This window comes from Lactuca serriola, chromosome 7 (genome assembly GCF_051521515.1).
Source record: "Lactuca serriola cultivar US96UC23 chromosome 7, Lser_US96UC23_V15, whole genome shotgun sequence".
In the NCBI taxonomy this organism is placed as follows: domain Eukaryota; kingdom Viridiplantae; phylum Streptophyta; class Magnoliopsida; order Asterales; family Asteraceae; genus Lactuca; species Lactuca serriola.
The window spans coordinates 1,001,148-1,014,582 of NC_136414.1; the positions used below are offsets into that span (position 1 = coordinate 1,001,148).

General features: G+C 33.9%; 1 protein-coding gene across 1 annotated transcript; it reads left to right on the plus strand.

The window, feature by feature from the left end:
- The first annotated feature begins 9,102 nt into the window (after positions 1-9,102).
- On the plus strand, positions 9,103-13,327 carry CRK3 (CDPK-related kinase 3). Its single transcript, XM_079008621.1, has 11 exons — positions 9,103-10,101; positions 10,953-11,083; positions 11,205-11,246; positions 11,333-11,441; positions 11,542-11,620; positions 11,762-12,058; positions 12,123-12,232; positions 12,320-12,427; positions 12,565-12,627; positions 12,747-12,914; positions 12,990-13,327. Exons 1-11 carry the CDS (start codon positions 9,526-9,528, stop codon positions 13,119-13,121), a joined length of 1,815 nt encoding a protein of 604 aa, XP_078864747.1. The 5' UTR covers positions 9,103-9,525; the 3' UTR covers positions 13,122-13,327.
- Positions 13,328-13,435: the final 108 nt, after the last annotated feature.

The following is a 13,435-nucleotide window of genomic DNA, read 5'->3' on the forward strand; positions in this document are numbered from 1 at the left end:
AGAAGTAAATAGGTTTTTTAATAATATATGAAAATTTAGTAACTGTGAAAACTCAAAACTCAAAGCTCAAAGGAGGGGAGGGGAGGGGAGCGGATGGGAGGATATATATATATATATATATATATATATACATATATATATATATATATATATATATATATATATATATATATGTTGGATTAGTGTCTAAGTCCATAACTGTTTTGGTATGTACTTGACCCGATGGTGCATGGTCCTTTTGGGTTGCCTTCACCAAAGCAACTTGATAGGATGAATTATGGAGAGAAAGGATTAAATATGATTTATTAATATATTATGGGAATAATATATTAAAGGAGAAATCATATTGTTTAATTAATATTAGTCAAGAATTAATAAGAATTAAGTTTGTGACTAAAAGAGATTAATTAAACTTAAGGGACTGGAATTGTAATTATAAGATAATTGCAATTGGGCTATGGATTGCCTTATATTATAAGGTTGGACGAATTCTATGGGGAAACCCATTGGAAATCGTCCAAGGCCTTTAAGGAAAGGAGTCCATGGGTTGCTTAGGGCTTAAGCATCCAAATTAGGGTTTCCTTGTTAGATAACCCTAATAGCCTCACTATTTAAAGAGCCCTTATGCCTCAAAAACGTGGACAAGCTTCCTTCTAGGGTTTCCACATGTTTTGGGCAGCCTCCTTCTCTTCTCTTCTTCATCCTCTTGCTCTTGGTGTTTGTGAACCATTAGGGGAGTGACATTTGTGACTCTAAGCTTTCTAAAGTTATTACAAGGAGGATTTGAGATTGTTATTGCTACATAACAATCAAGGTATGATCTAAACCCTAATTATATGTTATATTGATTATCATATGCTAGATCTAGGGTTTATAGTCTTGGATAAATTGCATGTACAATAGAGAAACCTAGATCCAAGCATTAGGGTTTGTATGAGTACATAGGATGTTCTTATGGCTAAAACCCATCAGTGCTATTAGAGCCTTGATTGATTTCTATTGTATTGATGCATTATGTTGCTGAAAATCATATTCTAGCTTACTGTTCGACCTGACTCGGCGAGTCACTTCTTGGACTCGGCGAGTCAGCCCTACTCGGCGAGTTCCAGAGTGTGACTCGGCGAGTCGGAGCGTCAGACAGAGGAAATTTCGGATTTTGTTGCTGTTTTGCTTAAGGATAATTTGCATATTCGTTTTAAACCTATAAAATACGAATTTTATTGTTTCTTAAAGAATATCCTTGCCAAAACACAAGATAATTACCAATTGATTAGATAATAACTTCCTTATATGATAAAGATTAGATTATTTGTATTAATTGGGTAACTTATTTTGCAAGAAATTGAAATTAGGTCAAATATAGATAATGATGAAATTAATTGTTTAATTTATATTATTTGTTATTTGATCCTTGTGTTATGAAAAATTTCAATTTTCCCCCTTTAGGTTTTATAGTTTAAATTTAAACTCAAAAGTTTAGCTTTGAAATTTAAATAGTTGAAACCCTTATGTTTTGAAATGTTTCAAAACTTGCCCTCAAGATTTGGAATTTAAATTTTGATTAAAAGTTTAATTTTGATGTATTTTTAAATTCTAAACCCTAAGTTTTTGAAATGTTTCAAAACTTGTCATCAAGTTTTGGAATTTAAATTTTGATTAAAAGTTTAATCTAGGAATGTTAAATTCTAAAACCCTAGTAGTGTTTTGAAAAGTTCATATCACACCCTTATGGTTTTATTAATTAATTAAAGTGTATAATTAAAAGAGGTTTAATAAATCCATAAAAGTTTTGGTTTACAATTTAATTGAATTAAAAGTATAATCGTTAAATTTGACCACCTAGTATTTTAAAAGTGTAAAATACACCCTATACTATATATAACATTAAAAGTCTAACATTATATATATGTATGCGTAAAAGTCAGTCTTACCGTTAGTAGACCTCATTCACGAAGCTGGTCTATAAGGGGTGTTTAAGGAAATTGCCTATAAAATGGCGATTGAATGGGTATCCACTCTTACCCACCGCACTCTTGACTAGTGGAGGGTCGTTAGCCGAACGGGTAGGATAGGACAAAACCTTCCATTATAAGTATAATGAAGTACAAAAGTAACTAAATGTTTTACAACTTCCCAATCTTAGTTACTTAGGCAAAAGTGAATTGATGCAATTCAATGAAATTACACTTTGTGCCCTTGCAAAGACATTAATGGAGCGTGTGTGGTTTACCGGGACACTAAATGGTTCTAAGAAAAGGTAGCAAATGGTGACTCAATGTTTGTCATAGTTCGGTGGAGCGTGTGTGGTTTACCGGCACATCGAATAGGTGACTGTAACATGTGAGGGCACCATGTAAGTTTGCATGGTTATTCACACCCGCTTTGTGATCCTCGGCATCCCAGTCACAAACTAGAGGGGAATATCGAGATTTAAACATGCCATTGAAATGTTCAATGAATCTCAAAGGATCTAGGAATTTTCATAGATTTATAACTTAAATTTCTTTTTTGTTTTTCGTGGTGGAAATTAGTGAATCGTCATTCACTTACCTTCAAATATTCTGCAACTAGATTACGGCGTCCATTTTCTAGGTTGTAGCGTATTGTGTTGGGTCCTAGCCTTAGTATCTCATTTGGGTGATTTACTAAGGACTCAATCAATCAACTAACTTGAATTTGTTTTCTCCCGTTTTGTAGATGTCAAAGTACGACAACTATGGTCTTCCCAAATCCCGTGGAACAAGCTTTCCACATGAACATGATATTCCACGATTCGATCAAGGAACAAGAAATCATGCTTCACTTCCTCCACCTCCTTTAATTATTCTCCATAACCCACAAGTTCGAAGGCTTGAAAAGTTCAAGCTCACTCAAGCCCTTTTGGCAAGTTAACATGAAGAGGGAAAGTCGTTGTGTGCACACGTCCTAGGGATGAAGTCACACATTGATAGGTTAAGAATGTTGGGATCCGTTGTCAGTGAGGAGATGGTTGTGATTGGGTTCTTCAGTCACTTCCTAACTCGTATAGTGAGTTCGTAAGAGAGTACTAAATGATGAACTGTGACGTGACCCTTATAGATCTCACATATATGCTTATTGCTGCTGAATCAGCAATGGTTTGGCGTAATAGAAAAGCAAAGTTGATTGGTGAATCTGCCTTCAAGACCTCTATGGATATAGACAATGGCAACAAAAGACATGCTATGATCGAAAAGTTTGATCATAAGAGAAAGGAAATGTCTGAAGTAGTTCCATGTCCTGTTCCAAAAGAGTCAATTTGCTTTTATTGCCAAGAGAATGGGCATTGGAGACGAAGCTGCCCTATTTACCTAAGAGATCTAAGAGATGGGAGAGTCAAAACGTATGGCTCTGCTTTAGGTAAAATCCATTGACTAACTCTTTTAAGCTCCTATTCTAGATTTTTAATACATAATGTGATAAGATTACAATTGATGTTTTGTAGGATCGAAGAAAAGAGAGGAAGCTTAAGGGAAGAAGTGAGCAGAATCTAACCGTGAAGAAATGGATTTCGATCACATTACTTGAAGATTAGATTCTTGAGCTACTACTTAGAGTTAAAATTAGATTGCTAAGAAATATGTATTAGCATAACTTTTCAATGAATTTCATTGTAAGAACAAATTTTTCCGTAATAAAATAAATTTTGATTTTATATTATTTATTTATCCTTGCAATGGCATGCATGAAAATTGATGTTTGAAGGTTTCTAATATTAGTAATAATGGATTTGATTCTTAGTTATGTTGTTTGTGGAAATGTCGAGAATTTACCAAATAGGGAGAGTTTCTCATCGCCCAAGTTTCAATTGGATAGAAACTTGGAATCATGCAACTTGGTTGCACGATGAATGAGAAATTTCATATTTGGAAATTAGACTAATTCATTGACAACGCGTCAAGTGAAGGACTAAGAGATCGAGTACACAAAGTTGTGTGTTGATCAAGTCCACCACAAGATTAACCAAGATATTCGTCATGATTTACTAAGGGTTTAGTAAATATGATTGTACTTATAAGATTAAGTGTAATTCTGAATTGATTGAAAAGGTTTAAATCAATAGCAGAACGAATAAGAAGAATAAAGTAGGCAGAAAGATAAGAGTTTCTCCATTCCAAGAAGAAGGGAGAGTACCTTTTATGCTTTATGATAGGTCTTAATGATTAAGAACCATATCTCAATTGATCCTCTAAGTGAGTCTTAGTACAATTGTATGTCTAAGAAGAGAAATCAAGAATTGAAGAAATGGTTAAATCAAGAAGTCAATCATAATTCGTTCCAAAACAAGTCTTAGAGTTATGATTGTGAAATTGAGTGATAAGTATTAAGAAGGTTTATAACATTCATCAAATGTGGAAAGTTGTGATGTCTTAGATAAGACAAAGACCAACTAGGACCAATTTATGAAGTGTTTTGATAAAAAGTACACTGACTCTTGAATATTTGTTTGTCAAGAAATGTTTATTGACAAGAGAATCTTATATGTCAAGGAGTCAGCGGGAGTCTTAATGGTCTTGAAAGGTTTCAAGAACAAATCAAAATAGACCTTATCGATCATCACTAGCACATGAGTTGAGGTTTACAACCTATTGTGTTGACACTATTTTGTTTCTGTGCCGTTCCAATTGAGTTAATTATGCATGTGAGCCCTATGAGTTCTCATTTGAATGCATAAAAGGCAAGGACCTTGATCAATGAAAGGTACATTGATAGGAAAAGGTGAGCTGCTTAACTACTTGGAAGACATGGTGGGCAGCTGTGCTACCATAAGGCAAGAAATCAAGATTAAGAAAGTTCGATCCATATGAGTTTGAATTTGTCGTAAACCTTGGTTTTGACAAATTCACATGGATAGGAACACATACACCATTAATTAAAATCTAAGTGTCATAAGATTCCCTCCTTCATGAAAGTGACTGTGAGGAAATGATTTCACTAAGAAAGATTTTAGGAGATAGTGATTGTGAAATTGAATTCTCGAATTCGATTATGGTTACGGTATCCCTTTCCATGATTCGAATTGTGAGATTTGGCAATTAGTCTGAATTGTTTAGACACACATATGAGCTATCTAAGGGAAAGGTGTATAAGCTTGGACAAAGGATTATCAAAGCATTAGGTATTAGAAACATGAACTTAAGAAATTCAACAAGTATTGTTTTTCTGGAAGTTAAGCTGGTTTCTTAATACATGTCAAAGCTAGTGGGAGCATAAATGTTATGTTTATAATAATCATCATGATAGTGGGAGCATAAATGTTATGATTGTATGATTATTATGGAAAGTATTGCAAGGTAGCAATATTAATTATAGAAAACAAGAGTTATACTTTGCAAAGTCGCAATAATTGAAAAGTTGTTTTGCTATAATTAAGGGAGAGAATATTATTCTTCATTTTAAATCTAAAGGCTTAGGTTGTGGAATGTTAATATTTTAGTCAAGGATACATAGTGCGTTCTCAAATTTCGATTATGATTACGGCATTCCTCTTCATAGTTTGAATTTTGAGAACGTAGCACATAAAACATTATGGCAGAAGATTGATAAAGTGTCAAATCTTTATGTTAGACGTTATGCATCGTGTCCCATACGCTTCGGGTATAGGATCGATTGCAAATGCTATAATATTTGACCATCCTAAAAATTTCCAAATGTCTAGCGCATTTAGAGGGAAAAAGGACAAGAATCGGTTTTGACTAAGATAATTAAACAACTATCAAAGGACAATCCAAAGTTCACCGAGGATTGGTCGCTTGTGAGTAGTTGAAAGTATAGTATTGAATGGACCATATCGACCTTATTATAAATAGATAAGATTTTATTAAGAATGAGTTGTCATATGGAAAATATGGAAACGTGTCCATATTGGGAAATGAATATTGAAAATCTATGTCTAGATTAGAAACTTTTATGCAAAAGGATGTTCAAAAGAATGTACTTTGAGTGAAAGACATCATATCTAAGGAATTGTATTGTAACAATCTCCGATAGAGGACTTTGTAATATCGTTGGCAATAGTCTTTGTGACTCTTTGTGCTATGACATTACGAAGAGGATCATTGCATAAAATGTTAGAATCTAACATATTCTATAAGTGGCAAGAATTTGATATTCTTTCACTTATGAAAAAGGATTTGGAGTTGTGAAATAAGTATGATTGGAAATGTGTTCATTTGATCTATTTCACAAAGTAAGAACCATAAGTAAACAGTATGTGCATGATAAGAGCATGGGACAAGTGTAATAATTCAAGTAAGAAGTTGATTACCCGAAACAACAAATAATGAGTAATCAATATGGTGATAAATAAAAGGTGTTTTATTTATACTCAAAGGTTTGAGGCCATATGGGATTAGTATTATCCTTGTGTTTCACTTTGCATGTTTTGACTTCCTGAATAATTTAATTGGTTTAGAACAGTCAAATTATTCGAACGGGCCACAGTCGTTCATATGTTGGAAGTAGGTATGAATAAAGACCGTCATGAATTGGTGTGTGGATTGTCTAAAGAGTATTAAACATAAGCAAATGTTTGCTGCAACGTTCATGAGTGCTTATGAATATGATTTGAGCATTGGATTAAACCCACGCTCACTTGGATCACTCCATGAATTGTATCACGAGTGATTGGTGAGACGATAACATCTTATATTCTTGAAACCGAGATGTGTGAGTTGTATCTTGCAAATCGGTTACACATTGATAATATGTATACGCACCAGTAACTTGGTGTTATAAAACATATTGTTGTGTGTGATTTGGTGAGTAAGTGCAAGCGAGCATTGAATTAAAGTTTATCCGTTCCTTTTATCCAAAGTAGGATAAAAGCGATATCTTTGGGCCCCTCTATGATTTAGTGATGACAAACGTAAATGCTCGGCCGGGCTAGAGCTAATTTGATTTGTTCAATTAGTCAGTCGTCATAAATCGGAAGTCGAGAAATGGTACAGAGAGAATGATTAGAAATCATGTCTTATACGATATCTAGAATGGAGGAATATATGATCCCTTATCTAAAGGACACGCGTATCTGATAGGATCAGAGTTGACATCGGCTTTGGAAAGCTACGATTGCAGATTAGGATCTGAAGTCATACGCAGAATAGTTATTAGACTTATCCAAGTGGGAGACTGTTGGATTAGTGTCTAACTCCATAACTATTTTGGTATGTATTTGACCCGATGGTGCATGGTCCTTTTGGGTTGCCTTCACCAAAGCAACTTGATAGGATGAATTATGGAGAGAAAGGATTAAATATGATTTATTAATATATTATGGGAATAATATATTAAAGGAGAAATCATATTGTTTAATTAATATTAGTTAAGAATTAATAAGAATTAAGTTTGTGACTAAAAGAGATTAATTAAACTTAAGGGACTGGAATTGTAATTATAAGATAATTGCAATTGGGCTATGGATTGCCTTATATTCTAAGGTTGGACGAATTCTATGGGGAAACCCATTGGAAATCGTCCAAGGCCTTTATGGGTTGCTTAGGGCTTAAGCATCCAAATTAGGGTTTCCTTGTTAGATAACCCTAATAGCCTCACTCTTTAAAGAGCCCTTATGCCTCAAAAACGTGGACAAGCTTCCTTCTAGGGTTTCCACACGTTTTGGGCAGCCTCCTTCTCTTCTCTTCTTCACCCTCTTGCTCTTGGTGTTTGTGAACCATTAGAGAAGTGACATTTGTGACTCTAAGCTTTCTAAAGTCATTACAAGGAGGATTTGAGATTGTTATTGCTACATAACAATCAAGGTATGATCTAAACCCTAATTATATGTTATATTGATTATCATATGCTAGATCTATGGTTTATAGTCTTGGATAAATTGCATGTACAATAGAGAAACCTAAATCCAAGCATTAGGGTTTATATGAGCACATAGGATGCTCTTATGGCTAAAACCTATCAATATATATATATATATATATATATATATATATATATATATATATATATATACTTGTTTATAACCTGTGGGAACCACGGTTATAAAATTAACTAAACTTTTATAGTAAAAACTTGAAATTATTAATCAGTTATTTTAAATAAATTATTAGTTTAAGAGATATTTTTTTAATTATGCGAAATTATAATCGTTGATTCAAATAAATATGTAAAATTAATTTTTAATATATATTAGACATTTTTTATTTGTGAATTAATGAAAACATTAATATAAAATTTAAATTTTAAAATAGAGAATAAATACATTGACAAATAACATCACATTAATGAGGAGATCTAAAAAATTTAAAATAGAAAACTAATATATTGACAAGTGACAACACATTAATTAAGAGGTCTAATATGATAACACATGACAAAAAAACTACTCTTTTATTAGTATAAGGATATATATATATATATATATATATATATATATATATATATATATAGGGTTAAGTTCATGTGAGACGACCTAATGTTGTGAGACTGTGAGACACATTTTTTTATTTGTTTTTATTTTTTAGTTAATTCAAGTTCCGAAAATAATATTAAAAAAAAGAAATTTTGGATTTTTCCATTATTTTGCATTTTAAAATTATTTTTTAGAATATGTATAATGTAATATTCTATTAGAATATTTCACGTATTTAAAAAAAAAATGGTTTTTTTTATTGTTTTTATTTTTTTAGTTAATTCAAATCCTGAAAATAATATTTAAAAAAAGAATTTTTAGATTTTTCCATTTATTTTGTATTTTAAAATTATTTTTTAGAATATGTCAGTGTAATATTGTATTAGAATATTTCACGTATTTTTCAAAAAAAAAAAACGGGATTTTTTTTAGTTATTTCAAGTTCTGAAAATAATATTTAAAAAAAGAATTTTTGGATTTTTTCATTTATTTTGCATTTTAAAATTATTTTTAGATTTGGTCTCACGGTTTCACAAAATTAGAATGGTCTCAAATGAACCTGAACATATATATATATATATATATATATATATATATATATATATATATATATATATATATATATATATATATATATATATATATATATATATATATATATATATATAGAATCGACAGTGAATTAGTTTAAGTTGGGGGGTCTGGGGGGGAATAAAAACTTAAAAACAGCAAAAGTTAAGTAATAAGGACAAAACCCAACTACTCGGAAGGGTTTTCTTTCTTGCAGACGAGAGAGAGCAGCAGCAGCAGCAGCGAAAGAAATGAAGAAGATCACAACCCCAAACCAAATCCCTTCCATGTCTGCTTCCTTGATTTAGATACGCTTCCTCCTCTTCCTCCTCCTCCTATCTCAGATCTTGTCAGACAATCTCTGTCACTCGCTCAATCCTTTTCTTTTGTTTTTTTTTTCGGTTTTCTTTTTGTCTTCTCAGGCCCAAATTCCCTGACTTTAACGTTTTCTATCTTCTCCGACGCTTCCTCATTAGATCCCTACCCCTTGCTTTGTCGGATGTTTTGACTTTCATCTTTGCCTTGATCCCTGATCATAAGATCAATTTCCGACAAACACCGGCGCTAAGATGGGGCAGTGCTACGGCAAGACAATTCCTACTACCGACAACGACGGCCCCACCACCATCATCGCCGCTGGAGAGCAACAACGTCCTTACCCTCAGTCTCCACTCCCTTCATCCGCTAACAACGGCGTCATCAACGTCCCCTCCGTGAAAAACACGCCGGCCCGATCCTCGGCAGGGACGAGTCCATGGTCCAGTCCCTACCCTCATGGAATAGCCAGTCCGTTACCAGCTGGGGTCTCTCCGTCTCCGGCGAGATCGTCAACTCCCGGGCGTAGGTTCTTTAAACGGCCTTTTCCGCCGCCCTCACCAGCTAAGCACATCAAGGCTTCGCTCGCCAGGCGATTTGGGCATGCAAAGCAGCCAAGGGAAGGTCCCATTCCGGAGGATGGCGCAGCAGTAGAACCCGAAGTGCAGTCTCTTGATAAGAATTTCGGTTACAATAAGAATTTTGGAGCAAAGTACGAATTGGGGAAGGAGATAGGACGAGGGCATTTCGGTCATACATGCCACGCCAGGGGCAAGAAAGGGGAACTTAAGGATCATGCTCTGGCTGTTAAGATCATCTCCAAAGTCAAGGTATTTGTTAGATAGCCCAATTGCATTCAATCTAAATAAGTAAATACATTCATTTGATTTGCTGCTGCATACTTGCGACTTGTAATGTTATTGTCAATGTAGACTGTAATATAAAAACCAGAGTCAGAGTAAAAATTTGTTGTGATTCAATGTTTGCTTGCTTATGTTGGTTGTTTTGCAGAATTAGTCAAGTATACAATTCTTGTCAATTAGTAGCAAATTTGTTTCCTTGCCAAAAGATAGGTGTTTTCCTAATGATATGAGCCAACATATGTCCTCTTTTGTCAATGTATGTCCCTTGGTATTGCTTGAATGCTTTCTATATTTAGCTTCCAGACAAATAACATGAGGAAGGATAAAGATCATACAAACCCCATGATTCATATTTTACGTGATTGTTGGAGGAGGTTCAAACTAGAAAAAAGTGTGTAATTTTTTTTCCCCTTTCTTTCAAACTCTTCCTTTCTCGCTGAAATGGAGGCCCTTTTGTAATCTTATGAGCTGACATGTTCTATTTTGCCAATGTTCCCCTGGGATCTAAGTATACAAGTGCAAAAGATGTGATGTTGGAATGTCCAGGGATTTAGGAAAATGACTAATGATTATTTTTAGGTCATGCTTAAATCTCAGGCGCACGTTAATTGATATAGGGATATATTTGGTAACACAATAAAACTTATGAAGTTTACGTAAAACCATTCGTAGCATATTTTTTTTACCTAGAATGTTCTAATGGTATGCTTTACCCCATGGTAACTCCTATCATGTGTGAATCATTTAAATTCAAATTATGAACTATTGTTAGTGTGTGTGTGTGTTTGCATAGTATCTTAAGTATCATCCTTTTGTAGATGACAACTGCTATTTCAATCGAGGATGTGCGTAGGGAAGTAAAAATATTGAGAGCTCTTTCGGGGCATAAGCATCTGATCCACTTTTACGATGCATGTGAAGATACAAACAATGTATACATAGTCATGGAGTACGTCCCTCAATTGACTCTTTTACCTTTCTATGCTATATTATTTTTGTATAATTTTACAACATGCGAAGTCATGGCTTAATTGGTTGGGTTCTATAACTTATTTTTGTTGAACAAACAGATTGTGTGAAGGCGGAGAATTACTTGATCGAATATTGTCCAGGTATGACCAAATCCTTTTTTTCTTTTTTATTGATAAGTATAGTTCCCCTTCTGAGTTCTGACACAGACACTTGGTTTTGAATGCAGAGGTGGAAGATACACAGAATCAGATGCAAAATTGATAATAGTCCAGATCCTAAGTGTCGTTGCTTTTTGTCACCTGCAAGGCGTTGTACACCGTGACCTAAAACCAGAGGTTATAAAAATCGTATATTATGGGTGTTTTCTTTTTACCTATTTGAGAAGCCCTGTTTTAAAATTAAAATATCTTGGGTTGTGTCTTGTCTTGTGTGCAGAACTTCCTTTTCATGTTGAAAAGTGAAGACTCTGATATGAAGCTCATTGATTTTGGTCTTTCTGATTTCATCAGGCCAGGTAAAGAAAGGTTACAGAATGAGATAGATGATGATAGATGGTGTAGTGTGTAATTAAATATATATATATATATATATATATATATATATATATATATATATATATATATATATATATATATATATTTGGTTATTATTGCAGAAGAAAGGCTTAATGATATTGTAGGAAGTGCATATTATGTTGCACCAGAAGTGCTTCATAGATCTTATAGCCTGGAGGCAGATATATGGAGTATTGGTGTGATCTGTTATATATTATTATGTGGAAGCAGACCATTCTGGGCAAGAACTGAATCTGGGATATTCCGGGCAGTATTAAGAGCAGATCCTAACTTTGATGATATACCATGGCCTTCTGTATCACCGGAAGCCAAAGATTTTGTTAAAAGGCTCTTGAATAAAGACTACAGAAAGAGAATGAGTGCTGCTCAAGCTCTGAGTAAGTTTTTAATTTTAATAATAATATTATTAGTTCCAAACAACTAACTGAAAACCACCGACAGCTCATCCATGGTTGTCGAGCGAAAACCATCCAATTCCTTTAGATATATTGATATATAAATTGGTGAAGTCGTATCTTCATGCGTCTCCATTCAAACGGGCTGCACTCAAGGTATTAATTTATTTGCATTTTGGTTTTTGGTTCCGAATATTTTTATTTGCTTCTGAATATTTTATTTGTTTGCACTGGAACTGGAAGGCACTCTCAAAAGCTCTGACAGAGGATGAATTGGTTTACCTAAGAGCTCAGTTTATGCTTTTGGAACCAAACAAAGACGGGCGTGTGTCACTTGACAACTTCAGAATGGTAAACACTAAACAGAACACAACACCACCTTTTCTGCCTTAACAATAATAATAATAATAATAATAATAATAATAATAATCACAATATGAATATGAATATGAATATACACAGCCATTCATTTTACTTGGTGCGTGCAGGCTCTCCTGCGAAATGCTACGGATGCGATGAAGGAGTCTAGGGTCCCTGATATTCTAAATGCGGTCGGTCAGCTATCATCACATAATCACATTTCATCTAACCTACTACTACTACTACCACCACCTTGGCTTTATGTGATAGAATGATATGACTAATTAATGATTATTATGTGGTGTTGTAGATGGCGCCCCTGTCTTACAGGAAGATGGACTTTGAAGAGTTCTGTGCAGCAGCCATCAGCACATACCAATTGGAAGCGCTGGGGACTTGGGACCAGATCGGGTCAACAGCATTTGACTACTTCGAACAGGAGGGTAACCGTACCGTCTCTGTCGAGGAACTTGCTCGGGTATTTTTCTTTTCTTAATTTATGGTTTATTTTGATTATAATTTTTTATTTTAATTATTAATGATCACGCTGTAGGAGCTTAACGTGGGTCCCACCGCACATTCCATAATCAAGGACTGGATTAGAAGCGATGGTAAACTGAGTTTGCTTGGATATACCAAATTTTTGCATGGAGTCACTCTTCGCAGCTCCAACACAAGACATTAATAATTAATTACTAGCACTAGATTTTCTATTATATTAAATTCTTGTTCCTTTTATTTTGCCATTCATAACTTGTGTAGAAATGAATATACTATATATATTATATAGTAGAGACGAAAACACAAGTCACAACCTCAAAGCCTCTCTTTTTCTTTTTCTTTTTTACCTTTAATCATAGGTGTGGAAGAGATTTTATTTATTTATTTTCATGTTGATTTGTTTGTTTTTTTTTTGGAATATTTTTTGTGGTTCAACAAATGTTTCCCTCCAACATAAGATTGGTTACGGTTTGGTATGACTATCTCATCTATCCCATC

Excerpts from the sequence above, each read along its gene's own strand:
- CRK3 (XM_079008621.1), top strand. The coding sequence starts at position 9,526 with ATGGGGCAGTGCTACGGCAAGACAATTCCTACTACCGACAACGACGGC. Across the intron at positions 11,084-11,204 it reads AATGTATACATAGTCATGGA|ATTGTGTGAAGGCGGAGAAT; the intron begins GTACGTCCCTCA and ends TTGAACAAACAG. Across the intron at positions 12,428-12,564 it reads CACTTGACAACTTCAGAATG|GCTCTCCTGCGAAATGCTAC; the intron begins GTAAACACTAAA and ends TGGTGCGTGCAG.